Source organism: Drosophila subpulchrella, chromosome 3R (assembly GCF_014743375.2).
Source record: "Drosophila subpulchrella strain 33 F10 #4 breed RU33 chromosome 3R, RU_Dsub_v1.1 Primary Assembly, whole genome shotgun sequence".
Classification (NCBI taxonomy): domain Eukaryota; kingdom Metazoa; phylum Arthropoda; class Insecta; order Diptera; family Drosophilidae; genus Drosophila; species Drosophila subpulchrella.
Genome location: NC_050609.1, coordinates 11942544 through 11966481, shown reverse-complemented (window position 1 = coordinate 11966481; position 23938 = coordinate 11942544). Strand labels below are relative to the sequence as shown.

At 40.5% G+C, this 23938-nt stretch overlaps 6 protein-coding genes across 11 annotated transcripts; 3 read left to right on the top strand and 3 right to left on the bottom strand.

The window, feature by feature from the left end:
• The first annotated feature begins 356 nt into the window (after window positions 1–356).
• Window positions 357–1262, top strand: LOC119552952 (40S ribosomal protein S25). Its single transcript, XM_037862937.1, has 3 exons — window positions 357–421; window positions 711–987; window positions 1052–1262. The coding sequence occupies exons 1-3, from the start codon at window positions 419–421 to the stop codon at window positions 1123–1125; spliced, it is 354 nt and encodes a 117-aa protein (XP_037718865.1). The 5' UTR covers window positions 357–418; the 3' UTR covers window positions 1126–1262.
• Window positions 1263–2364: 1102 nt separating this feature from the next.
• On the top strand, window positions 2365–4781 carry LOC119563163 (zinc transporter 7). Its single transcript, XM_037876423.1, has 4 exons — window positions 2365–2681; window positions 2748–2944; window positions 3017–3436; window positions 3699–4781. Exons 2-4 carry the CDS (start codon window positions 2764–2766, stop codon window positions 4196–4198), a joined length of 1101 nt encoding a protein of 366 aa, XP_037732351.1. The 5' UTR covers window positions 2365–2681; window positions 2748–2763; the 3' UTR covers window positions 4199–4781.
• A 1263-nt stretch (window positions 4782–6044) lies between these two features.
• Window positions 6045–6974, bottom strand: LOC119563143 (translationally-controlled tumor protein homolog). Its single transcript, XM_037876400.1, has one exon. It carries the CDS (start codon window positions 6842–6844, stop codon window positions 6326–6328), a length of 519 nt encoding a protein of 172 aa, XP_037732328.1. The 5' UTR covers window positions 6845–6974; the 3' UTR covers window positions 6045–6325.
• Window positions 6975–7727: 753 nt separating this feature from the next.
• Window positions 7728–8483, top strand: LOC119554427 (succinate dehydrogenase cytochrome b560 subunit, mitochondrial). The gene is made up of 2 exons (XM_037865324.1): window positions 7728–7865; window positions 7925–8483. Coding segments are annotated over exons 1-2 (516 nt in total). The 5' UTR covers window positions 7728–7863; the 3' UTR covers window positions 8439–8483.
• A 611-nt stretch (window positions 8484–9094) lies between these two features.
• On the bottom strand, window positions 9095–21207 carry LOC119554515 (nocturnin). 6 transcript variants are annotated; one of them, XM_037865461.1, is made up of 8 exons: window positions 17878–18056; window positions 13165–13436; window positions 11424–11528; window positions 10904–11136; window positions 10776–10847; window positions 10267–10388; window positions 9566–10198; window positions 9095–9476 (listed from the first exon to the last, which is right to left on the bottom strand). In XM_037865461.1, the coding sequence occupies exons 2-8, from the start codon at window positions 13242–13244 to the stop codon at window positions 9279–9281; spliced, it is 1443 nt and encodes a 480-aa protein (XP_037721389.1). In that variant the 5' UTR covers window positions 13245–13436; window positions 17878–18056; the 3' UTR covers window positions 9095–9278. The 6 variants fall into 6 exon arrangements, with proteins under 6 accessions (XP_037721389.1, XP_037721405.1, XP_037721413.1 ...); XM_037865477.1 differs by lacking the exon at window positions 11424–11528 and having other exon boundaries at window positions 17878–18055; XM_037865485.1 differs by lacking the exons at window positions 11424–11528; window positions 13165–13436; window positions 17878–18056 and adding an exon at window positions 20983–21207.
• Window positions 21208–22033: 826 nt separating this feature from the next.
• Window positions 22034–23467, bottom strand: LOC119561758. The gene is made up of 2 exons (XM_037875238.1): window positions 23205–23467; window positions 22034–22851 (listed from the first exon to the last, which is right to left on the bottom strand). The coding sequence occupies exons 1-2, from the start codon at window positions 23465–23467 to the stop codon at window positions 22767–22769; spliced, it is 348 nt and encodes a 115-aa protein (XP_037731166.1). The 3' UTR covers window positions 22034–22766.
• Window positions 23468–23938: the final 471 nt, after the last annotated feature.

The following is a 23938-nucleotide window of genomic DNA, read 5'->3' as shown; positions in this document are numbered from 1 at the left end:
AATATCGGTTGAATGTAGAGATGAACTTGTCTTTTTAAATGTATTGTCAAATATTTAAAATTAAAATTTTTAATTAACTAAATATATGTAAAAACAAAACGAATGCATTCATGTGAACAGAACGTTTAAAATCATTTGTGAAAGAGTTTCATATTTTACCAATGCACATCTGTAAACTTACGTTTACGTCTTATCCTTAGTTTATCTAATTATCTTGTAATATATTTTAAGCGCAATAACTAAATTCGTCATGGTTTTTTGTCATCAAAGTTTTAATTTTCACGAAAATAACTGAATGTATATTTTAGTATTTTTCCCACTCCGTCTCGAACTATCGATAGACAGGTGTGCTACCCTATACGATGGTTGGTAACTCTGGCCGTTTCCGCCCTCCATCTTTCTGCATTGACTTTTCACGATGGTGAGTTCGCTGCTACTGAATTCTGCGAAAATAATAGTTTTTTACTGTGAAAGTGGCCTGCAAACGTATGCAAAACATGACTGAAGTGCTGCCCAAGGGCTGGGCCATGAAAACACCACCCACCGAGGGGGGAAAAATGTGAAAATCCGGACGAAAAACAAAAGCATGCCTTAACCTCGAAAGCGGCCAGCTCCTCCAGGTGCTGGTCCGGTGGTCAATGGGGGAGATTATTTATATTATTTTGAGTGCCGGTAACTAACACCAGACATTTGTTTATCCCCTCTTTTAGCCGCCTAAGAAGGACGCGAAGTCTTCGGCCAAGCAGCCGCAAAAGACACAGAAGAAGAAGGAGGGATCCGGCGGCGGCAAGGCCAAGAAGAAGAAGTGGTCCAAGGGAAAAGTCAGGGACAAGCTGAACAACCAGGTGCTGTTCGACAAGGCTACCTACGAGAAGCTGTACAAGGAAGTGCCCGCCTACAAGCTGATCACCCCTTCGGTGGTCTCTGAGCGTCTGAAGATCCGCGGCTCCCTGGCCAAGCGTGCTCTGATCGAGCTGCGCGAGAAGGGTATGTTTATCTGGATGGAATCCCTTATGTTCTAGAACTAATCCCACATCCTCTCCACTTTCAGGTCTGATCAAGCAGGTTGTGCAGCATCATTCCCAGGTCATCTACACACGTGCCACCAAGGGTGATGAGGCGTAAATGATTTACCTTTTGCCCATCTCGCAAGTCCGTGGCTGCATTCGCTTTACAAAAGGACTCTGATTGTATTCGAGAGCACTACGATGCCGCTGTGTGTGAAATGTTGAATAAACTTGCTTTCTTATTGATGTAAGGGACATTTGCGTGATGTTTTATTGATATAATACTCCCTAATCGAAGGGTTTATCATGGAGCAGTGGTTTCCAGAAGTTCAATGATTCTGCCGGCTGGAAAAATATCTATTATTCCAAGAGCCCAGTACCGTGCTAGCAATCCCCGTCAAAATTATTTCGTACTTCGAACTAGGTCAGTTCTATTAACTCAATCTTTTGATGTTTCTTTATGCACTATCTTTATTAATTTATCAGCTGAGAGGATGAATTCAAGTAACATCGGTTTTCTAGTAAGCTAAGACAATTTCTAGCCCTGCCTTTTCCTATGGAAAGTAGAAGTACGATGTTCTTTGTGAAAGCCATTTAACAAAAGTTTGATGAATTGTTAAGAATTAATATATCTATTATACAAATATTTTCTTGAATGCTAGTTATACTCCCATAAAAAGAGATAATTTATTTTCACCCTCGAAAAGGAGGTGATGATTTAAAACTATGTAGTTCCACAATTAACTAAATGCATAAATGGATTTATAAGATGTGTTAACACCTTTAATTCTACGAAGTCATATTTATTCGATTGAATAAATAATGATGTTTATTTTACTTGGATTAGTATATCAACATATGATTTTGAAAAAATTTTTGATTTTCCGTTTCCAATAAGGATTTATAATGACATTCACCGTAAACGTTATCACGTGACAGTGAACACTAAAGTATGCAAACAAGGAGCAGGTTGAATGTTCAAAAGGAATGCTATGGTAAAACCTTAATCAAATAAGGCTTTAGACTAAAATAATATTATGAGTACCAATCAAATCTTAAAAAATGATTAAATATGCAATTAAAGCGAGAAATGAATATAGCTTTGACAAAATAAAAACGGCTTACTTAGAAGGAAATATATAATGATTATTTCACTCGACCGTTCATATAGCATTTATAAAAAAATCTTTAAAAATAGATAATATAAAATCTGTCAGCTTTTAATCCTAACACAAAAGGGTTGTCACGCCAGCAGTTAATGTTCACCCAGCGAACATCCCGGCGGATAGTCACTGTCCCCGGTTGCCATTCACAGCGAAGCGTCGCCAGGGCTCGAGCGAAATGTTTACGTGGTTACCTTTATTTTGATGACAACACGGCAGATTGGTTTGGAGCTGGCAAAGACGGGAGTTCGGTTCTGGTATCTGGCAGCCAGTAAAATGAATTAAGCTGTAGCAAACTCGCAGATCGACCAGCCCGCTCCGCACAACTGTGCACACAAGACGACGACGACGTCGAGCAGGAAGCGATTTGGGTTGTGAGGTAATTCCCGAGTCAAAAAAAAGACCTGCCGCCGCCACACGCCGATAAAGATTCTCGCGTACCCGGCCAGAATCGGAGTGGGAATCACGGATTCAGCTGGAGCGCGCGGCCATAGCCCCCCGATAATACCACGTATGCAAACAAACTACGTTATCTGGAGGCCCTCCACTCTCATTTTCTTCTCGGGTTGCTTTGCAGATCCATATCCGGCAAGATGATACCGCTTTCGCACAAGGATAGGAGCAGCTTCGGCTACCGGGTGCGGGAGAAGCTCAACAGCTGGAAGCGACTCATCTTCTCCGACCGCAACTCGCGCAACCTGTTCCTCTTCCTGCTGCTCAACCTGAGCTTCGCCTTCGTGGAGCTCTTCTACGGCATCGCGACGAATAGTTTGGGTGGGTGCCTAGCCACTAATTGCATTTTATCTTATCTGTAGTTTATAACCCCTCTTTATGTTTAATCCCCAGGCCTGATCTCCGACTCGTTTCACATGTTCTTCGACTGCACGGGCCTCTTGGCGGGATTGGCCGCCTCGGTTATCACCAAGTGGAAGGCCAACGACAAGTTCTCCTACGGCTATGTGCGAGCCGAGGTGTTGGCCGGCTTTGTCAACAGCCTGTTCCTGTTGTTCATAGCCTTCTTTATCCTGTCGGAGGGCGTGGAGAGACTCATTGAGCCGCCGGAGGTCAAGCACGAGCGACTGTTTGTTGTCTCCGTCCTCGGTTTGCTGGTCAACCTGGTGGGCATCTATGCCTTCAATCATGGAGGACATGGACACTCGCACGGCGGCGGTGGACACGGCCACTCGCACGGTGGAGGCCATGGACACTCGCACAGCCACAACGACGCCGGTAACCACAATCACCAGGCCATCACATTGGACAATGGTAACGTTAAGATGATATATGATTATATCTGTAAGAGTTAATGAAGGAGTAGGAGTTATTAGCTGATTATTAGGGCGTGGTTTAGTATACATAGTTAAAAGTGTTTCGGTTAGAAATGTGTTTTTAGTGGATATTGAACAAAGTTAATAAGATAGTAAGCAATCTTTATTTTCTGCAGTATAGTTGATTGAGTTTATCGATTAGGACATGTGAGATATTGTAGTTTCTGATAATATTCTACCAACTTCCCCTTTAATTCTAGGTCATGGACACTCTCACGATCACGACAGCCATGGCCACTCGCATGGCGATATGTCGGGCAGCAACTCGCAGATCATGCGCGGCGTTTTCCTGCACATCCTGGCCGACACCCTGGGTTCGGTGGGTGTGATAATCTCGGCAGTGCTGATGCACATGTTCGGCTGGATGATTGCGGACCCCATCTGTTCCATCTTCATTGCCCTGCTGATAGCGCTCAGTGTGCTGAGTCTGATCAAGGAGTCGATAATGATCCTGATGCAGCGACAGCCCTCAGACCTGGACCGATCCCTGCCGCAGTGCTACCAGAAAGTCACCGGACTGGCCGGCGTCTATGCGGTGCAGGAGCCGCACTTCTGGACCCTCTGCTCCGATGTCTACGTGGGAGCCCTCAAGCTGGAGGTGTCCAAGAACGTCGATCCCAAGTACGTGGTCACGCACACGCGAATAATATTCGAGGCGGTGGGCGTGAAGCAGATCTACATACAGCTGGATTACGTTTGATCAAGATGGGATCGACCCACCGGTGTCCTTGTACAATGATGTGTATATTTAACAACGTGTGTTGCATGTGTGTGCAGTGCGAACGGGCGTCGATGTTATCAAATATTATTTTGAAATTTTAGTTCATTGCGGCCACACAAAGCCCCATCACTTCCAAAAGTCCCCTCCAAGAGCTAAGTAAAACAAAATGTTCAATCTTCAGTTGTACTAGTAATTTTCCGAATTTTGTTAACTTATTTAACGTTTGTATTTGTTAAAATGCTTTCGGCATTCATTCCATTCTATACAAACTAAGCGCATAACATATGCGATAGTCGAGACCGAGATGCATTAGTGTAATTGTAAGCTAAGCGAAAGAATTTGTGCATAAGTAAATATATACTTTTAAAGTCTTTTTTAAATTCAGAATGAACAAAACCAGAATCGTGCATACCTACAAATAGCATCTAATCTGACTGACATTTCCACGGACATTCCGCTGTGCGGTGGAAGTGCATTAAGTGAACCGTTTTTGCCACAGTTGAAGCATCAAAATTATGAACGAAATAAAATTTAATTTGTTATTAGCATTTTTATACGTAAACCGAAATGAAAGGTTTTTAATTCCGGTTGGGTGGGTTTTTCAGTTGGTTATTCATGGGGTCTAAATGGAATACCACCTTCTGCTCTATTAACTTAGTAGCTCAATTGATAAGATTGTTTACAAAGGTGCGCTTTATTGGGGTATGTTTACCACAATGAGTCTTATTTGTATATAGTTTAACTTTCAGAATATATTTCTTTAAAGTAATTTTTTAACTGACAGCATTTTTAGAGGACTGTCCTTTTTTCAGGAAGGTATCCCGACCTTTATAAAATTTTTAAAGAAAATTTATGATAAGATGTAACTCGGCATTGTTTATTTGAAAATGGAAATCTCAGAATTACTAATTAAATGATTGTCTTGAAGAAATTTCACCTTCCCTAAACATTTTCCTTGTAGATAATGGACCCTTTCACAGGATCTATGAAAAATGCCTTATAAAGTGATTATGACTGTCGTTTTTCAAAGAACTTCTTTTTTTAAAAAGTGGGTAATCCATATAATTTTTTTTTAAATTTCTTTAAATTAATATTTATAGATTTATAAAAATATTAAATTTCATTGCCTTACAATTATTAAATTTTTTTTAAAGAATTTTAACTATTTAAAAATATACGGAATGTTAGCATCAACAGATACGCATTTCTGCACAGTTGGTCCAAGCGAGAGCCCACTGTGGGCATCTCTCACGCGACGACGGCAACAGGTCGACACGTTTCGCTGAAATGGAAATAGCACCTGTGCTGGTGAGCCCCGCCCCGCCAGCAGATAAAGACGAACGTATTCCTCGGCCTAGAATTAGATTATAGAATTCCAATTTCTGGCGAGACTGGCGCATTGTGCCAACTTGGTTGAGGTTAGGGCGAGTCCAACGTGAGAAACTGGGGCATGTGGAACTGCAGCGTGCAGAAAATAGTAGACCAGTGCGCATGACCTCCAAATACTTACGCACATGTATGTACTTGTGTGTGGGGGGCACGTGTACGTCACTGTCAAAGGTCAATAACTTCGCGACTGCCCAAAAAACAACAACAAAAAGTGGCCCAAGCTGTGTGACTCAGACGGCGGGTAGGCCCTCTCGCTCGCACTCGCGCCACCATATGGCGGCGTCTACCTACGAATAACTGTTAAATGGAAAGAAGTACAGGCATGCGGATTTACAGTTGTATATTGTTTCCGTTTAATTTCAGTACTGGTGTTCCCATTTTCGATAATTTCTTTTTTTTTTTTCTGCAATGGATGGTAGCGCAAATGCATACAAACTTTTAAGAGGTGTTGTTCTATCAAAATATTATTTTAATTACAATAGTTGGCGCAATTCAGTTGTTTAGCTCGGTGTGATTTTAAACAATAAACATACATTGAGTCGAATTTATGAGTGCTCCGGCCGAAAGAAATCAGAAATAAAATCGCACAGATCGAGGACAGGCATTTTGTCAGCGTTTAACATAAATTTAAGACTTTCAAAATTGTAACTAAGCATCTGATAAATATGTGTAGAAGGTATGCATGAGTATAGTTCCGTGGGGAAGGTGGCGGATCATCTAGCACTTCTCCTCCTCGAGTCCGTGCTTGAAGAACATGAGCACGGGAACGCTCTCGGTACCGATCTCGCGGTATTCCACCAGGGCCACCATGCCGTCGCAGTCCATCGACTCGCCGGTGAAGAACTGAAGCTCCTTGAAGCGGCCGAGGATGTCCTTCATGGCCTTGTTCATGTTGGTCTTGAAGACGTCGACCTGGTCGGGGGACTTCTCCTCCAGCTTGGCCAGCACCTTCTTCATGTAGTCCTTCAGGTAAAGGGTGTAGGACTTCTTGTCGCCGAAGGCAAAGCACTCCACCAGACGATGGTTCAACACCACATCGACGCCCGACTCCGAGTTGATTTCGGTGCCCTCGTCGGCTTCCTCGGCGGACGCGTTGGCCCCGGCCAATACGATATCATCGCCCTGGCGGGTGATGAGCTTGCCGTAAACCTCGTAGATCACGTCGTCCACCAGCTTCATTTTGTAGGTGTCGGCGAACATCTCGTCGCCGGTGATGATATCCTTGTAGATCTTCATGGTGATTGGTTTGTTGGGGGTCGGAAGATGGCGTCTGAATCGCTGGCGAATATGCAACTACAACTGCACCGGACCGGGAACACTGCGGAACGAACTTGCCACGCGAATCCAAAAATGCCAAGAGAATCAGTTTTAGGTTAGAGGAGAAACATCGATACAAAAATCGATGTTTTTTGGCGTGAGCGTAGTGTCGGTAACGTAAGTGTGAGCAAACGTAAGCGCCACGTAAGTGTCAGGTGTCAGTGAAAAAGGGAGATAGCCTCAGCGTAAGTGCGTAAGTGTCAGTGAAAAAGGGAGATGCAAGATGTCAACAAAACTCGAAATTTTGCAGCAAAAAGAATGAGCAAGATAAAATGGCGACCGAACTGCCAACTCGATCGAAGTCCGTCCGTCTGGCAGCGCCTACTAGATATCGATAGTACTGTGAGGGGAACTCCTGATTATTTATTTATAATATATACATACACTGAAATTCGCTTACTGGAAATTTTTATTAATATTTTTCGCCTTTAAATAATTTTAGACACTAACAATGAAAATTAAAATAATACGTGTTCGTAGCTTCGAAGATTTGTTCAACTGTTCACAGCAGTTTCATATCTTCTATTGTTGTAATTTGTTGTTGAATTATAAACAATTTAGAAGAAAAACATTTTTAGATGCAGCGTTTTGGTACCTTTTGGTAATTTATAGTACAAAGTAGCAATCAATAATGTATCGGACGTTTCAGGACACCACAGAAAAACCTTGGGCATAAATATCAACTTCGTCAAGAGAAGCTCTAAAAATTATTTATATATATATATTAGTATAATTATTTCAAATCATATTTAAGAAGTGTGTGTTCTGTTAAGCTAAGCATTGTGTAAAACTGTTTAAACAAAAAGGGATTCTCTTATCGATACTATCGAACCGATACCCCCTTGCCATCGTAAAACTTGGTGGCAGCACCTGCTGCGCCAAATTCCCCCAGGCAGTGCACGGTCCCACCAATACAAGTTCGAGTGAAAAACAGAGAAATGTACGTAATTTCTGCGAAATGGCACTGCGAAAACCGTGAACTGAGACTGCTCTTTGCAGGTATGCACTCTCCAGCTCGCTGATCCGCTCGCCGGCGCTGCGCCAGGGCCTCCAGATGGCCGCTGCCAGCCGCCAGGTGTCGCTGAAGGTGGTGTCCGTGGCCGCCACCCAGAAGGACGAGTCGTTCTTCGAGAAGAACGAGCGGCTGGGCAGGAAGCTGTCGCCCCACCTGACCATCTACCAGCCGCAGCTGACCTCCATGCTGTCGATCTGTCATCGCGGCACTGGCTTGGCCCTGGGAGTGGGCGTTTGGGGCCTGGGTCTGGGCGCCCTGATCTCGTCGCACGACATCAGCCACTATGTGACCATGGTGGAGGGCCTCCAGCTGAGCGGCGCCACTCTGACCGCCCTCAAGTTCATCATCGCCTATCCCGCGGGCTATCACACCGCCAATGGAATCCGTCACCTCTTCTGGGACACAGGGCGATTCCTGAAGATCAAGGAGGTCTACTCGACCGGTTACGCAATGGTCGCCACCTCTTTCGTGCTGACCGCTATCTTGGCCCTGATTTAAGTCCCAGTTATTGGCTATACTTATTAAATTCTAGTGCGAGCATTATGTGAAAATTGTTATATACTAAATACATGTAGTGTGTATAGTTATATTGCTGTTTGTTGAGTTACGCAACCCATTTGATGGCTTTGAATGCGCTGCATTCGATTGTTTTTCACTGCAATTTTCCGGACCTGCGTGTTTTCTAATCATTCTTGTATGTTTATATGAATATCTCAATGTGTAGGCCCATTTGAGAGGCAATTTGCGGTCCATTGACGCCAGGGGGATCAAGCATACGCCCCGAGCCCCCGACTCTCGTTAACAGAATGTTTAACATATGCGCCGGAAAGTCGGCAACACTATTATTATTACCATTACAGTACTCGGATCAGGATGTAGGTTTCAAATAATGAATTCTTTTAGAAAAATACTTAGGAAAAGTAACACTAGACATTCACTTGAAAGTCAGAGGCCTTCGTTTCGATGTTAACGTTACAGGCGAGGAATATTTAGTAAGAAATCCTCCCTCGAAAACTTTATTACCATTAATTGACTGATAATGTACTTCCGCTCAAGTGAACTGGCTTTCTAAAAAGACAGCTGCAACGTGCTCTCGTTATTTTTATTTTATACACCTAGAATTAGATAACCACATTTCTGCAGAAAAACTATGATTTTAGTTAACTTTCTTCCATATTATGTCATTTATTTATTGTGATTTTGGATTATCATTTGTTAAAGCTGCAAGCTGTAGTGCAACGGTTGTGTATGAGGCTAATATGTATCTAACAACTAATATCACAATCGATGTAATGTAATTGAAACTTCTTCTCTGGTGAATTCTGAAACTGGTGTCTTCTACTGAATGGATCCGTGTTTGCTGCCCTCCGATTCCGTTTCATTTTTCCCATCGCTGGCGCTTTCCTTTCCGTTTTCCACCGAAGGTAGCAGCTCGAAATCGCACACGAGGGAAAAGTGATCCGATGGATATTGGTAGCTGGGTGTGCGGTTCTTGCCGATTTGTTCGCCCTCTGGAAAGTTTAGGCAATTTTTGATCTGAAAGTAGAGAGACGTTTGGGAGTTAGTTTCAGGACAAAAGGATTTCCGCTTTCAGATTTATAATACCCTACTCTAAGAGAACCTACCTTGAGACGATCGGGTGTGTAGAAAACGTAGTCGATGGTGTGGCACTCCTCGCCCTCCTCACGAATCTTCCAGGTGGTGTAGGGTGGCTCTCGTTTCATCGACTCCGACACGAACTCGCCCACATCCTCGCTGGGCTGCAGGATCTCCTCGTGGTCTAGCTTCACATCGGCATAGGCACTGCCCAAGCGGAGAAGATCACAGCCCAGGATCGTGGCGTAGATGGGCTCCACCGGCTCGGCGTTGAAATCGCCGCACAGAAGCAGAGGCGTCTCACCGGCAAATTGCTTCACAAACCGGATGAGATCCCGGCCCTGTTCGTTACGCAACTTGGCCAAAAGGGCGCCATGGCGGGCCTTCAAGTGGGTGGTGGCCACGCAGAACTCTCGACCACTGGATCGCATTCGCAGCCGGGCGGCGATGGCCACCTGGTTGCTCTGCACACGCCACACTTCCAGGATCCTGGTATCGTATCCCTGGAGCTGTAACTTATCGCGCTTATAGAAAATGGCACATCCATCGGGTCCATTGTTCTGCTCGATATATAGACATGGGGAGTCCGGCTTCGGGAAGAAGATGCCCTCATAATTCTGGCTACCCAACACCGTCTGCAGGAACTTGAAATGGTCTACTTCCTGGTTGGTTATATCAAAGGAGATGTTAAAGCGCTAGCTCTTGAGGATCGGAAATGGTGTGAGCATACCTGCAGACAAATCACATCGGGCTGGTTCTGCAGGATCTCCTGGACAATCAGGTACTTGCGGTGCTCCCAGGTGAGTGCCTCCTCGGGACAGCGCACAAATCCATCGTTGTGTTGGCCGAGAGCTATATTGTAGGGAAATTAATAGAGTTAGATTTTTAGAAAGTTATGTCTTTCTACATTTTTTATATTTCAGAAAATGTCGTTAGTTTTGATAAATTATTTAAATTTAAAAACTATAAAATTTCTCAGTTTTTGAAAATTTTATCATTTTTGAAAAGGTCAATTTTAGAAAGCTTCATATATAAAGAATACGGAGTATCTTAATTTTTGCATTTTTTAGACAACTTTGTCAGCTTTGTCTTATAGATACTTTAGAAAATTGTTATCTATTTTAAAAATTCTATAAACTTTGTAAAATGTTTTATATTTAAGGAAATGTTTTAAAAATTTTATAATGTTTTTATTTATCTCACTAATTTTATAAAGTTTTATTTGTAGTCAATACTTACTTTGCGATAGAATGTTCCATTGCAGCAAACGAATGTTCTGCGAGGCGTCGCCCTCAACTGGCGCACTGCAAACTGCATAAAGACATTAGAATATATATCCCCCAGACAAGACAAGGATGCAATCCTACCCCTCGATACGGAGTTCAGCTGGAGGCATCGTAGTCCGTCGGCGACGTCTTCGTCCACCGGGAAAGGTTTCAGGAAGCCGCGGGTAAGCAGCGAAGGCTGCTCGATTCCACCGCCCCTCAATTGCTGGACGTGCTGGAGAAGAGCCGAGGTGTCCAGACCCGCGGGCAATTCCAGTCCATCGTCCTGGGAATCCACGTTGTTGATCTTTGGAGCCGTGTTGAATGAGCCCATTCTGGAAAACGATTAAATCATTGAAAATTAGCAATGTATTAGAACCAAAGAGTTTTAACTTGGCTTAGCAAACGTGTTTTAACGCTCACTATTCGATTATATTGCTTGCAAAACACAAAAATTATATTAGTCTTTCGTTGTCAACTCTTTAATTATGTTTTCTTTAAAGCATTTCAATCGAAAAAAACTTATAAAAGCTTCTCGCAACAAACAAACAACTTTCAGCGAACAACACCAAATAAACAACATCGATAAAGTAAATATAGTTTCACATTTTCTGGTACTCACAAAGCATCTGGTTTTCTATACAGAATTTTTCTCAGTATTATGCTGAATATGAAAAGACTATGACTATGACGCTGAGTCATATAAAACTTTTCCATTTTCCCTTTGCTGAATTTAGTTTTTGAGTCGTGTTAAATGTTGTGTTTGGGGGAGAAAAATATTTGAAACTGTTAGGATTTTTCTAATCACTTTTTAAACAACACAAATACACAGAAACATCGAAATGTATAAGCAGAATTAAAAATGAAAGTAAGTAACAGTCGGTGATTGGTTAGCAAATAAGGAACACATCTTTTAAATATGTTCTTTTTGGGATCTTCAATGTTCTGAATCTTGATTCTCCTTTGATCCTTCGGTATATTAAATTTATATTGTGATAGCTAAACTATCTCTCGTCACTGATGATATGAACACTATTAAATTCTAAAGTTTTGATTGATTAATTGTAAAGTAGAACACTTCCGACTTGATTACTTTATGATCTCTGGTATTTCCTGATAATGGAATCGGTTACATTATAATGGGCAGCACAAAGCTTAAGCCGAGTTACTGAAGTCTATTTCTTGATAGAAAGAACGTTTCTGGTTTTCGAACATCGAAGCTCGCGGCACTTAGCACATATGCTCTGATTCTAAGGAGATTACCGGGAATTAGGGGATGGGGGATTGAAGGGGATTTGTGCGACTTGAGGGGAGGAGATGCTAAGTCGCCCACGCTACGATAATCCCGCAAAACAAAAACAAAGGAGAAAAATGTCGCTCGGTCAATAGCTTCGCAGCTGTTGGGCTGGTTTGGTACGCTCCGCGAGAGAATCGAAACCAGTTCCCGCCGGGGATTGGATGGCGAATGGCGACTGGATTTGGGGCTTACGGGTTTCGGCCTGTCACCGCAATCAATCACGATCGCCCGCCGGTGGATCAGTTGGCCCCCCACCCCGAGAAGAAGATGCCTCTCACCTGGTCAGCATCACTTTTTGCAGATAGGCCTTTCGATCGTTTTTGCAGGGCGCCTTGTTGGCTCGCTTTATTGGCAGTGCTGGCTCCATGTCGGCGGCAGGATCAAAGGAGTTGGATTGGGATTTTTCGGTAGGGTTTTTTGGTTGTTTTTCGAATTTTTTTTGGGATCTTAGATCTGTGATCTGGGGGCGCCGGAACGAGGTGCGCTTGCAAGCGACTTTGGCGAAACTGAATGCCAACTGAAGTGCGGGGTTTTATTAGAGAGATCATTCGCGCTCGAGGCAGCGAAAAGATCGCGAGGAGAGCACGCACAAACGGGTATTTCGCATACGAGATGTATCTGCAAGATACAGATACCCCCGCGCACCCAGAACGAGATCAATACGTTCGGCTCACGTGTGAGAGCGCCCCGCCAAAATGCTAAACAAAAGAACGATTCTATATGACTCGTTAAATATTTATGCGGCCAAGGCGGCGGGGTATGGCTATCAGTTAATGAAAACAAAAGTGCTCTTTGCGTTATATGTGGGTATGGGTAATGTACTGGGTGGTATAGGTATGCAAAATCCAGCATCCTTAGCTAATGCCTGGCGGTGTTGTATTCCTAAGCAGAAGCCCAAATGTTCTCAAATGCTAATTGCTCAGACAAAGGAGATACAATTGTGTCTGCACAATTTATACAGCAACGCAGTTACATGCGTAATGAGCTGTCCGCCTGAAGATATATGTATACCATGTATATCCGATTTTGACTGGGAGTAGGGGGATTTCGTTTTCATTTTTGTTACCTGGGAATCGGAACGGCCACACGTCTCGCGAACGTCTTCGATGTGACGATCAAACGCGATGTTTTCATTAGAAACTCCATTTTGAACTATTTCTGCAATCTTTACTCAACGTCCAAGTAAAATATCACTTTCAGTTTATTCGGTTTCTGATCTTTTGTTAACTGGGATTCTGGGATTCTTCGTTTCTTGTTTAGATATTAGGATAACTTGAAATGTTTTATATTAAGTGTCAGTATGGCAATGTCAAAGAGACGCGGCCCCATCTGTGTTTCCTAGAAAGGCAAAATTATTACAGGGTTAGATGAGATTTATAGGGGGGTTTATACGTTGATCATTCGCTGAACGTCACTTGCAAGATGCCCACTAATCTAATCTCGGGAGCGGAATTTTGAACTTGGCACGTGTCGAAACACTTTCGTGACCTAAATGTAATTATTTTATTTCATTCATTGATAGGATCTTTTTACTTCATTTAGCGTTGATATGGGGGCAATTTAATTGTCACTTATGAGTTATCACTTAATGGAAAGCAATTAAGTTCTCAACTGTTTGATAAGCTAACAAAATCGACACTGAAGTTTATTAAAACTTAGTTCGATTCGGATATGAGTGAAGGTGGAAAGAAAACGGGATTTAATAAAATCATTAAAAAGGCATTTAAGCATCCGTAATTAAATTAAATTCTGAGAAAATTTGTTTAGAATACTTTGATGGTCTGTATTTAAATACAATTGTCAATGAATTATAAATGATTTCGATCATAAAAAATTATAGTAAACTAATAAAGTTCATATAAAGTTAATAAAAGAGCTTTAATGTGCTTTTCCCACTTAATAAATTGAATAAAATCTTTCGTATTTCCCCTTTCCCTGGGACACAGCTATATGTATTTATATATACTGTCAGTTTTTGTCATGATCACTTTCGCGCAAATTGTGCAAGGTTAGTTTTTGTTGGTGATCTCGGTGATCTGTTGTTGTCGTTGTTGTTGCTGTTGTTGATTGCCGCTAAGTGGCTTTGAGGCCTGGCCAATGCCTAAGAACACTTGACACGCTGCCAGCCATGAACTTGATTTATAAGCACGACAGACAGGTAGGCACATATATCCATATCCATATCCATGGCACCATGTCTGAAACGAGTCTCTCACCTCACCAGATACAAGAGCAGATCGCGGGGCGGCTCAAACTCAAACTCTCCATTTCCAGCAGCCGAAGGTGCAGCGGAACCACTCTGGCCAAGATTGATATCGATATGGGGGCTGGCCACGCCCAGCTGGTCATCCATTTCCTTGCCAATTTCCAGTTTACGTGCCGCCAGGCGCTGTTTCATCTGAACGGTGGAGGTCATGGCCGAGGTCTTGGCCACAGCTTCCGCGATCTCGTACTGCCTGAGGAAATCCTGGCGAAAACCGTCGAGCGTGAGGCCTTGAGGTCTTCGGCATTCGGGACCACACAGGCGTTGGCACATCTCGTTAATGGCCGAACTGCGATCGATTAGGTGATCGGGTGCGGATTGAAGGCAATTCGAACAGGGTGTATCCCTATGCGAATGACCAGCCAGCTTTTGATCCTCCGTATAGTGATTCGGGGGCTTAAAGTCCTCTTCGTCACTGGGTGGCGATGGGGGCTCATCGGTTATGCTAAACAACTGCGGTGGTTTATCATCTTCTTCGGCCATCTGTTTTGAGCCACCATCACTTCTTCGGTAATCCAAAGGATTCACTTCCAAATTTAACAACAGAGCTGTCACTGGCATGGCTTTGCCCAAGGCTGGCTGACGCCGATGGCCATAGTTTTCCCTCACTCCACTTTTTTGATCCATTTCACTGGAGTCTTTATTTTTATCATTAACCACGCTGCGTATGCGTTATATTGGCGTTGCGCACTTCTGGCCGTTTAGAACAGCCAACAATTAATACGCGCGTGCGTTGCCTTTCCTTATTTATATCTTCTGGCCGACTCTAGGCGAGATCGAGGCAATCAAGTGCCAGTTTCTCAGTTCAGTTCAGTTCCCTGATCCGATCTCTCTCTGGTTTCTCATTAAAAGAGCAGACGCAGACAGATTGCCGCTGTGTTCAGTAGTCATAGGTACATATAATATATGGCATGAAATCAAAATCAAAATTGAAATTGAAATTGCCGCTCTCATTTGGTTCGCTTAAAGGCAAACCACATTTTGTTTGATTACTTTCCAAAATGTCAAATTTATTTTATTAGCCAAATAGAGACTGGGTTCCAGACATCAGCTCAATACAAAATAATACTTTCATCGACTTGACTTTAAACTTGACCCGATGAATCAGACCAACAAGCGTTGTTATTATTGTTTCGAAAGCATAACAAACAAGACTTTACTTGAACTTAAGGTTGCAACGAGTGTGAAATAATTGCAAATATTTCAAAAATTGTGTTTACAACAAAAATGACAATTAAAGGAAGTAATTTCTGTAACAACCAGACATTAATTTCTAATAAAGTGTAAATATAATTCAAAAATGATAATCAAAGGAAGTAATTTCTGTAACAAGCAAACATTAATTTCTAATCAATTGTAAATGTTGAACTTAATTTTGAAGTCCAATCGTGGTACTCTGTGTTCCGCAAACATTCAATTAGAGATAAATAAAGAACAATTTTCAATCAGCGGGGATTGATTAATTACGCTCTATGTCAGCTGCCTGTCACTCGACATCCACACAGACATAATTAATTTTACGCCTCAGTTTGTTCCTCCCCAAAAACGCAATCGAAACGGAATGATAGGAAAGACGAAAACCTCCAATGCTAATTTGTAGCTAATAAATTATTATGCACTTTCAAGATTTGCATTAATTCAAGAGCAAATTGATTGCATTTCATTCGGCAAATAAACAAATAACGAATTGAATGAACAGAACGACTTCCATTCATTTCCGCAATACGGTAATTTATGGTGTCTATCTAGGAATCTTTCTTTATGAAAATTTCTTAAATGCGTTTAGGTAATAATTGATTACTACTTATTTATGAAAATTTAAAATTTTAGATCTTTATGGCGGATCTTTTAGATGCTCATGGTGTAATTGTATTGAGTTTTATTTCCTTCTACTTTTTATTTTTCTCAAAAAACTGCCTAAAAGTAGGCACGACTTTTCTTAACTTACATGTAAAACACAAGTTGAAAATTGGATAAATATAGCAAGCATTTCTCGTCACAAAATTTAATATTAGATCTTTTGTAAGTTGAAGGTGCGATCGTCACGACCCCTTAACTAAAGAGGTGTTTTTATTTGATTTAATAAATGTTAGAAGCCTTTGTTAGCTAAAAATAATTAAATTAATATTAAAAGTCAAACAAACATTAATAAACAATTTTTATATTGAGAACTATTGTATTGATCCACAAACTTTTAGTTTTCAATTAACAAATATACCCCACATCCCCTCAGTTTGCTTTAGAAAGTTTACTCAGCTGTTATTGAACTTGATCTACTTGTATGTACATTTTCTATATTTTTAGCCGTACATACCTATATAACTTGAGTCAATTTTCGATATATCACTAATTGATTATAATAGTCTCTTCCCCTTCCGCAGGTGCGACTGCTCTAGAAGTGATTTTACGGATCTTGATTTTTTTTTGGCAATGCACTGCGGAAAGTCTAGCGGAATCAACAAGAGCAGCGGCCGACATTGAGTTTTATTTATATGGCTATATGTACGTGAGTGTACGGGCCTGTGGGGACCTGTCGTCCAAACGGCGAGAATGCCACATGAACTTGGCAACAGGTTCGCTCAATTTATGACAGGCCCGCTCCACGTGGGACAAATAATAGAAAATTGTGAAATTGGAACTATGTAACACTTTTTGTTAATTGCTGACTAAGTAGTGGCTGGCCACCTGCTTCCACTGGCCGATCGGGTCATCGATCACTCGTCTGATATGGATTATTCCAAAGCAAACCAAAATCGAATGAAAAGGGAAGAACGGCAGCGATTTGATAAGCTTATCAGGGGATTTCACACGAAACCATCTGGGATGCTCGACTATCAGATGACCTGCATCTGCCCCAGATGGTAATACAAAATATGCATATTAACACTGCTACACAGATTGCAAACACGTAAGCGTCTCGATCTTTCACTTCTTATTCAACTGATTGGTATATGTATATTCCAGACTTGTTTACTACATTTTTGTTTACCATAACAAAATTTTTAAAATATTATGTAAAAATTTCTTAGTGAATTACCGTCAAATTCCGACAAATTGCATATTTTGTAGACTTTTCGAAGTAGATATTGTTTGATTTCCCTGACTGGCACTAAACATATTTGCCCTTTAGTACATATATTTTTTAAGAGACTCATTTTCTTTTGATCGCTGTATATTTTTAAATAATCTACTTGCACCACCATTTTCATTGGGTGTCTGTCTGCCTTTTTACAGGGTATAGACAAATAGAGTGCGCCCTGAGCTTTTAGTGACTGCCTGCGATTAATTTTTGTTATACAACAGCATAGCGACAGATTGGGACACATACGCGTATTACATATGGAGAGTATCGCATCGGCTTTGGCTTGGAAAAAACTGGTTCTACTCCGGCAAAAGCTGATTTCATCTGGACGCAAAATGAAACTTGGATCGCTTTTCCCGAAAGGTTTTGTGGCGCACATTGCAAGTGGTTCAGTGGGGCAAATTCAATAAATCGCACCGGGCTCTGAGACTCACCATTTTGCAGTCTACACTAGAGAGCACCAACCACACATGGTTAGTTGCCGATCACAAAGAGTATCCAAAGTGCCCGAAGAGCCTTTTCGCGATCCGGGAAATTCGTCTAACGCGGACTGACAGAGCGCGAATTTTAGGCGGTTTAAATATTCCGGCGAGCTGCAAAGAACTAAGCTCGATGGTACGTGCTTTTCGACATTTATACCAACGCTCTCAGTGCCCATCGGCTGATAAGGATAATGCTAAGAGACTTCTCTGTTTGTCTGGGGCCTGGCCGACTGAGCACCCACCATTGCACAATCGCCCGGCGAGAAGACCCCTCTCTGGTATATTCACAGACTCTCTACCTCATTATCGTACTAAGTTCAATGGCTCGCGCTCTCAGGGTCTGTAACACTAGGGTAAACACTCGCGAGGGGCTCTTTATTTGGATTCTATTGGGTGTACCTCGGGTATCAGTGATACAAGTGATTGGGAAAATATACAGCACACGCACCATATGTTTCTAAATTATTATCGCATCTTTAAAAGCTAACACAATTATGGTACCATAAAAAAATTCAAATCATTTTTATTACTCTTTGACATAACATTATTTTAAAGTAGGTCTTGCGGTTCTCCCTATCTTTAAGTTAAGTTAAGTCGGACAACATAATATGATCCACTTTTGAGGAAGTACCTTAAGGATTTCGCTTAAAAATATCATCTTTATGTAGCACAGATTTTTGTTTCAAACTTATTTTAAAACGATTGTTTGACTCACCTTAAATATCTAACACAACCCTTTTACTTTCAGAATTTTGAAAACAAAAATAAAAAGATATTGTATGTCCTGCGATTATTTAAATTCCTTAGTCATTTAAGAACTCCAAAAATTCTCAGTGGTAAGAACGATTTGTAAACTCGCGGAGGTGCCTATGCTAATGACATGAAGATCGTGCCTGGTCTTATTTTTGGCTTCGGGGTATGTTTTCTACCTTTATATCGGAGGTATTAGCCACTTGAAAATGTTTCTCATAGTATAATTCACCGCTCTTTTGTAAATCTTTAAAATCAAATTTGATTTACTACTTTTTGAGAACCGTGTCTGGTCTTATCTCGGGCTTCGGGGTATATTTTCTACCTTTATACCGGAGAGGTGTTAGCCATTTGAAAAAGTTTCTCTCAACATAATTCCTTCGAACCGGACAGTTGTAAAATTTTCAAATGGGATTTGATTTACTACTTGTTGATAAGAACGGGGAGTGCAACAAATAAGTGATGTACCCTGGGTCTAATTGGTTTCAATTAGTTTGGGGCGGTTTGATTTGCGTTGTTCTCGCAAATCCCACTCCCAGTGGGCCTGTCAAGGTCAGTGGTGAGTGCCGATTAGGCGGGGAATACAACTATTAATTTAACTAATATAGCAGAGCATTTAGTATTTTTATTCCTCGCAGCCAGTGGTCTAGCCGCCGAGATAAGATAAGGACTTTGAGTACAGCAACAGCGGCCTTGTTTTAGTGCTTCGGGGTAAAGTTCGCTCTTTAGTTTATCATCTACATAAGTTCTAGTTTGCTGCCAAGCCAATTCTTGCACCTTATAAGTTGAGTCATGGAACTGATAAATATGTTTATATTATAGAAACATATGTATATGTATCCCACTTATTTACGAGAGCACAGCATAAACAGCATTTTTTTTTATTATTTTGGAATTTGGACTGTTTTATGTATTATATAGTAAATATACAAAGTCTTACCAAAACGTTTTCACACAAAACATCCAACAGTCTAGTTAAAAAAAATACTTTAAGTCCCCCAGCTGTTAAATTGTTAATTTGACTAATGAAATATTATTAAAAATATTTATTTGATTTTTATGTACTATTTCTAAAAAAAATGTATTTAGTTTTTAGTATTACTAAGAAGCCAAATTGTTTTTTTCTGTGTAAAATAAGCTGTACTTGCACAACTGTAAATATGTAATCAAACTAAGAACTGAGTCATTCCGGTTAAGTCGGGTATCAGGCGAAGGATTTTAATAAGCTTGTAGTAGGCTGGGTAATAATAATATTATTAATATTTACATTTATAATATTATTATTATTATATCATTGCTATATACACATTCAAAAGAAAAAGCTTTAAATCTATGTACATATGAGCTGAGAGATGGTAAAAATCAGTTGCCATTCGATTTTTCACAACTTGTGAATTGAAATACATTCATACATACATGTAAGGATCTACAATCATTGTATACAAATCTAGATGTAATTGTTACTAATTTACACATTTTCTCTAGGCAATTAATAAGGGCGGATATTTTGCTTTCACCGAATTGCTTTTTGTCACCCATGTTTGCCCTCAACAAGTGGAATACTTCGAAGCCGGGAAATTCCGGTCAATTGTGATGAAATTACGGGTTCCTCCAACAAGAGATATTCACTTTAATCAGAACAGATCTTATCTGCTTGTTGGAAATTATGTGTGCAACGCCCTCAGAGCTGGAGAGCCCACCGAAAACAGGCCCACATAAAGGACAGTTATAGTAATTAAAAACCCATTTCTGTTGTAAACCCCCCGCTCGCGAAACACACCCAAAGACAGAGGCACTCGGGTTTATTACAATCTCCACATGGTACAAAACCACAGCCAATTTCCTACCGACCTCAAACCCAAACAAAAACGTGGCGCTACTTTGGTGGGGAGCGAGAGCGGGACAGGGAGAGTGCGGGAAGAGGGAAGAGCACACAAAGAGCGGGCTGGACTCTATCTCGCTCCCTTTCTCGCTCGCACAAGTCAACAGATTGGAGCAAAATTTGTATTTTTGTATAAAAACTACAGGTACAAAAACAAACCGCATAAACAAAATCCAAGGAAAAAAACCAAAAGAAAAACGGCAAACAAAGACCGAGACGGAAAAGCCTCACAAAGAAAACTTAATTTATGAAAAGCAGCAGCAAACAACGAAATGTTTTTTGAGTAGGGTGTTTGTTGTTTTATCAATAAGCTCCAAGGTTTGTTGTTGTTTTAAGGGAGGAAAAAAGGGCCCTAAAAGGACAAGGCCTGGCACACCCAAAAACACAAGGTCTCTTAATAATATTAGATAATTGCGGCCACTTACAAGAACTTCTTGAAGAATTTGTAGAATGCCACCAGGAAATAAACAAATGTGGAAATCAAGTTCATTTTGCACTGAACCCTTTGTTTATGATAATTTCAAATATTTAAATGGTAAAAACTATTTTTCAGTGGCGTCGAATAAAGTTCACTTTTAAAATTCCGAGACTTTTTGTATTTTTTGGTTTGTTTGTCGAAAATTGTGGTATTATTTTGGTTAAAATTTCACTATCAATGTCATTTCCGCGTCGAACACGTTTTTCACAATAAGCGGGCGCCAACAAAAAACTTGGGAGATAACGCTTTCTGTGACGTATAGGAAGAGACCAGTTGGGGAATTAAGAGAGTGCTTCGCGGAGAGTGAGAGTGCCAGACGGCGCGAATTAGTGCAAAGGAAAGGAAAAGCCAACTGAAATTCGAGTTATTTGCAAGACCTCACCGACTGCTAAATGCTCTTTTCCATTTCAAAACAATTTCTTGAACTTGAAAAAAACAGAAAAAACGGAAAAAATACTTGGGAATTATATTATGCAGTGCTTCACATTGAAAAATCTAGACAAATTACATATCAAACAAAAAAGGTAATAAGTATGGTGATGATTTCTAAATGTTTGCATTTGCTATGTAAACAGACATAACCAAAACGGCCATCTTATCTTTGAAAACTTTAAAAATGTAACTTGTTTATATTTTATAATTGGTATTAAAGTTGAAAAGTTTGTTTTTCGTATTAATTCCTGAACTAATTATAACAATATACAATCTACAATCAACACTTACAAGTAATAATGTATAGTTAGATATAATTTACAAGTAATAATGTATAATTAGATATAATAGTAATAACTAATAAAATAATAACTTGTTTATATTTTATAATTGGTAATTAAAGTTGAAAAGTTTGTTTTTCGTATTAATTCCTGAACTAATTATAGCAATCTACAATCTATAATCATTATATACAAGTAATAATGTATAATTAGATATAATAGTAATATATGTAATTTTTAATTCTTATTAAGTAAGTGATATACCTTATAAGAAGTGCACTAAGTCACGTCCACTTGTTGTGAGCGGGGCAATAAACTTTTGTGTGGGCGTTCTCAAGAGTAGAGGCCAACTAAGGGTGAAGAGCTCATCGAATCAAGGGAGAACGTAAGAGAAATATAGAGCTTTAATTACTGGGTAAAGCTTTTAGATTCCAACAGCTGTTGCAGAGCTTACGACATTCATGTAAAAATAAGTAAAAAATTTAACTTTTATTAACAGTTTACAACAGCCAGTTAACAATAACATGCAGAATGGGGGTCAAAGAGAAAGACGATGTTGGTGTTACCAGCTCAGGAAAATTATGACTCATGTTCATGAAGAGGAAGAACACTTGGCGCCTTGATTCAAAAATATTGCATTTTTGAGCTTGATAAAAGTGTAGGAACAGAGAAGAACGAGAATGGATAATATAAAAAATAGGAGAAAAAAGGGGCAGAAGGTCGCAACATTCTTAAAAAAATAAATGGTAAATTTGAATCCGCAAAACAGGACCCAATCATAGGCAATTTGATATAGTGGACACCTAATTAATCGATACGCAATTAAGTTCTTCATCTAGTTCATCTAGTTCTAGCTCCTTGCCCTTCTTCCATTCCCCCACTTCACTTCAAAATCAGACATGGATAGAATGACACAGTTAAAAAGTCTTTTAAATAAAAAAAAAATTATTGAAATTAAATTAGAATAGTAGAGCTAACAATTCGAAGAACGATTTCCTGGTATCCTTTTGCAGATCGGTTAGAAATTCGATGGTCTATAGTCGTAGGAGGGCCCCATGCGAATGGATATGTTGACTGGCTCGTTTAAACGCTCTTTCATCAGCCTGGAATGGAAAAGTTTTAGTAATTATATTAAGATAAGGTTATATATATTAACTGCTAGGTTGTATATAAATCGAATCACTCAACGTCTGCGGTAATTTTTACTTTTAAGATTACAATGTTCTACCTTTTAAGGGTTAATTTTTGAAGAATATATGAAAAAATTGTAGAAACTATGTATGTTTCATTTGTTTTCTGTCCAAATAGAAAGTAAATATATTTAACCACTCAAAGTTACCTTATAGAGGTTCACTCTACTTAGCAGGTGTCGGCACATAGTCGAACCTTGAGGTAAACAACAACAATGGGCTTATCTAGCCCATTCAAATATAATACATAAGTCTATAATGCGTACCGTTTATCTGCCTCGCTTTCGCAGCTCCGATAGCCTTTTCGCCTGGCCGATTTGTTAAGTCGTAACGATCGCCTCAGTTCTTTGGGCAGTGGTTTATTCGTCTCGCGTCTGAGAAAACTACCGAATTTCTGGCACTTTTCGGTGAGATTATGCCAAACCAGCAGGATAAGTCGCGTGTGCCGCGAGGATGTGGCCGAGGATGATGTTGGCCCATTGGCACCGCAATCGTACAGCTCGGTGGTGGAGACAACCCACGACGACATGTTGACACCGACTGACTTTGCAGAGCCCCTTTACAAAGAGCCAACGGCCACTTGGCCGTCCATTGATAAGATTCCCCACGGGCAATCGAAGCGTATCAATGATTTGCAATAGTTAATAACCAAGTGCCGGATATGGGAGACAAAAAAGAGACTAAAACTGAAGCATTGCAGGATTGCAGCTAAATTAGCACCGCAATCGTATTACTCAACGTTTCGCAAAAACGCAATAATTCTCTATGCCATAAAAGCAGACGAAGTCGAATGTCCTGCCCGGGGGACAGAACTCTCCATGTTTGATTTCAAAATGAAAACCTAAATGCAGTGCACTGCTCAAAAAGGGGTACGCAAAGTAGGTGTAAGTAAATCAAATGAATCTATTTCTTATATCAGATATGTATGTCTTTGATTATATTTTAAATTTATAAATCTTATTTTGTTATTTATGTGGTATTATCTTATATAATCAGGTTT

What these genes read in the sequence shown, in the direction of transcription:
- LOC119554515 (XM_037865501.1), bottom strand. Translation starts at nt 14,988, where the DNA reads ATGGATCAAAAAAGTGGAGTGAGGGAAAACTATGGCCATCGGCGTCAG. An exon ending in CTGCTCTTGTATCTGGTGAG is followed by an intron (nt 11,137 to 14,314) that starts GTGAGAGACTCG and finishes ATCGTTTTCCAG; the next exon opens with AATGGGCTCATTCAACACGG. An exon ending in ACACACCCGATCGTCTCAAG is followed by an intron (nt 9,477 to 9,565) that starts GTAGGTTCTCTT and finishes CTCTACTTTCAG; the next exon opens with ATCAAAAATTGCCTAAACTT.
- LOC119552952 (XM_037862937.1), top strand. An exon ending in GATCGAGCTGCGCGAGAAGG is followed by an intron (nt 988 to 1,051) that starts GTATGTTTATCT and finishes CTCCACTTTCAG; the next exon opens with GTCTGATCAAGCAGGTTGTG.
- LOC119561758 (XM_037875238.1), bottom strand. Translation starts at nt 23,467, where the DNA reads ATGTCGTCGTGGGTTGTCTCCACCACCGAGCTGTACGATTGCGGTGCC. An exon ending in GAAAGCGAGGCAGATAAACG is followed by an intron (nt 22,852 to 23,204) that starts GTACGCATTATA and finishes TTTCCATTCCAG; the next exon opens with GCTGATGAAAGAGCGTTTAA.
- LOC119563143 (XM_037876400.1), bottom strand. Translation starts at nt 6,844, where the DNA reads ATGAAGATCTACAAGGATATCATCACCGGCGACGAGATGTTCGCCGAC.
- LOC119563163 (XM_037876423.1), top strand. Translation starts at nt 2,764, where the DNA reads ATGATACCGCTTTCGCACAAGGATAGGAGCAGCTTCGGCTACCGGGTG. An exon ending in CATCGCGACGAATAGTTTGG is followed by an intron (nt 2,945 to 3,016) that starts GTGGGTGCCTAG and finishes TTTAATCCCCAG; the next exon opens with GCCTGATCTCCGACTCGTTT. An exon ending in GGCCATCACATTGGACAATG is followed by an intron (nt 3,437 to 3,698) that starts GTAACGTTAAGA and finishes CTTTAATTCTAG; the next exon opens with GTCATGGACACTCTCACGAT.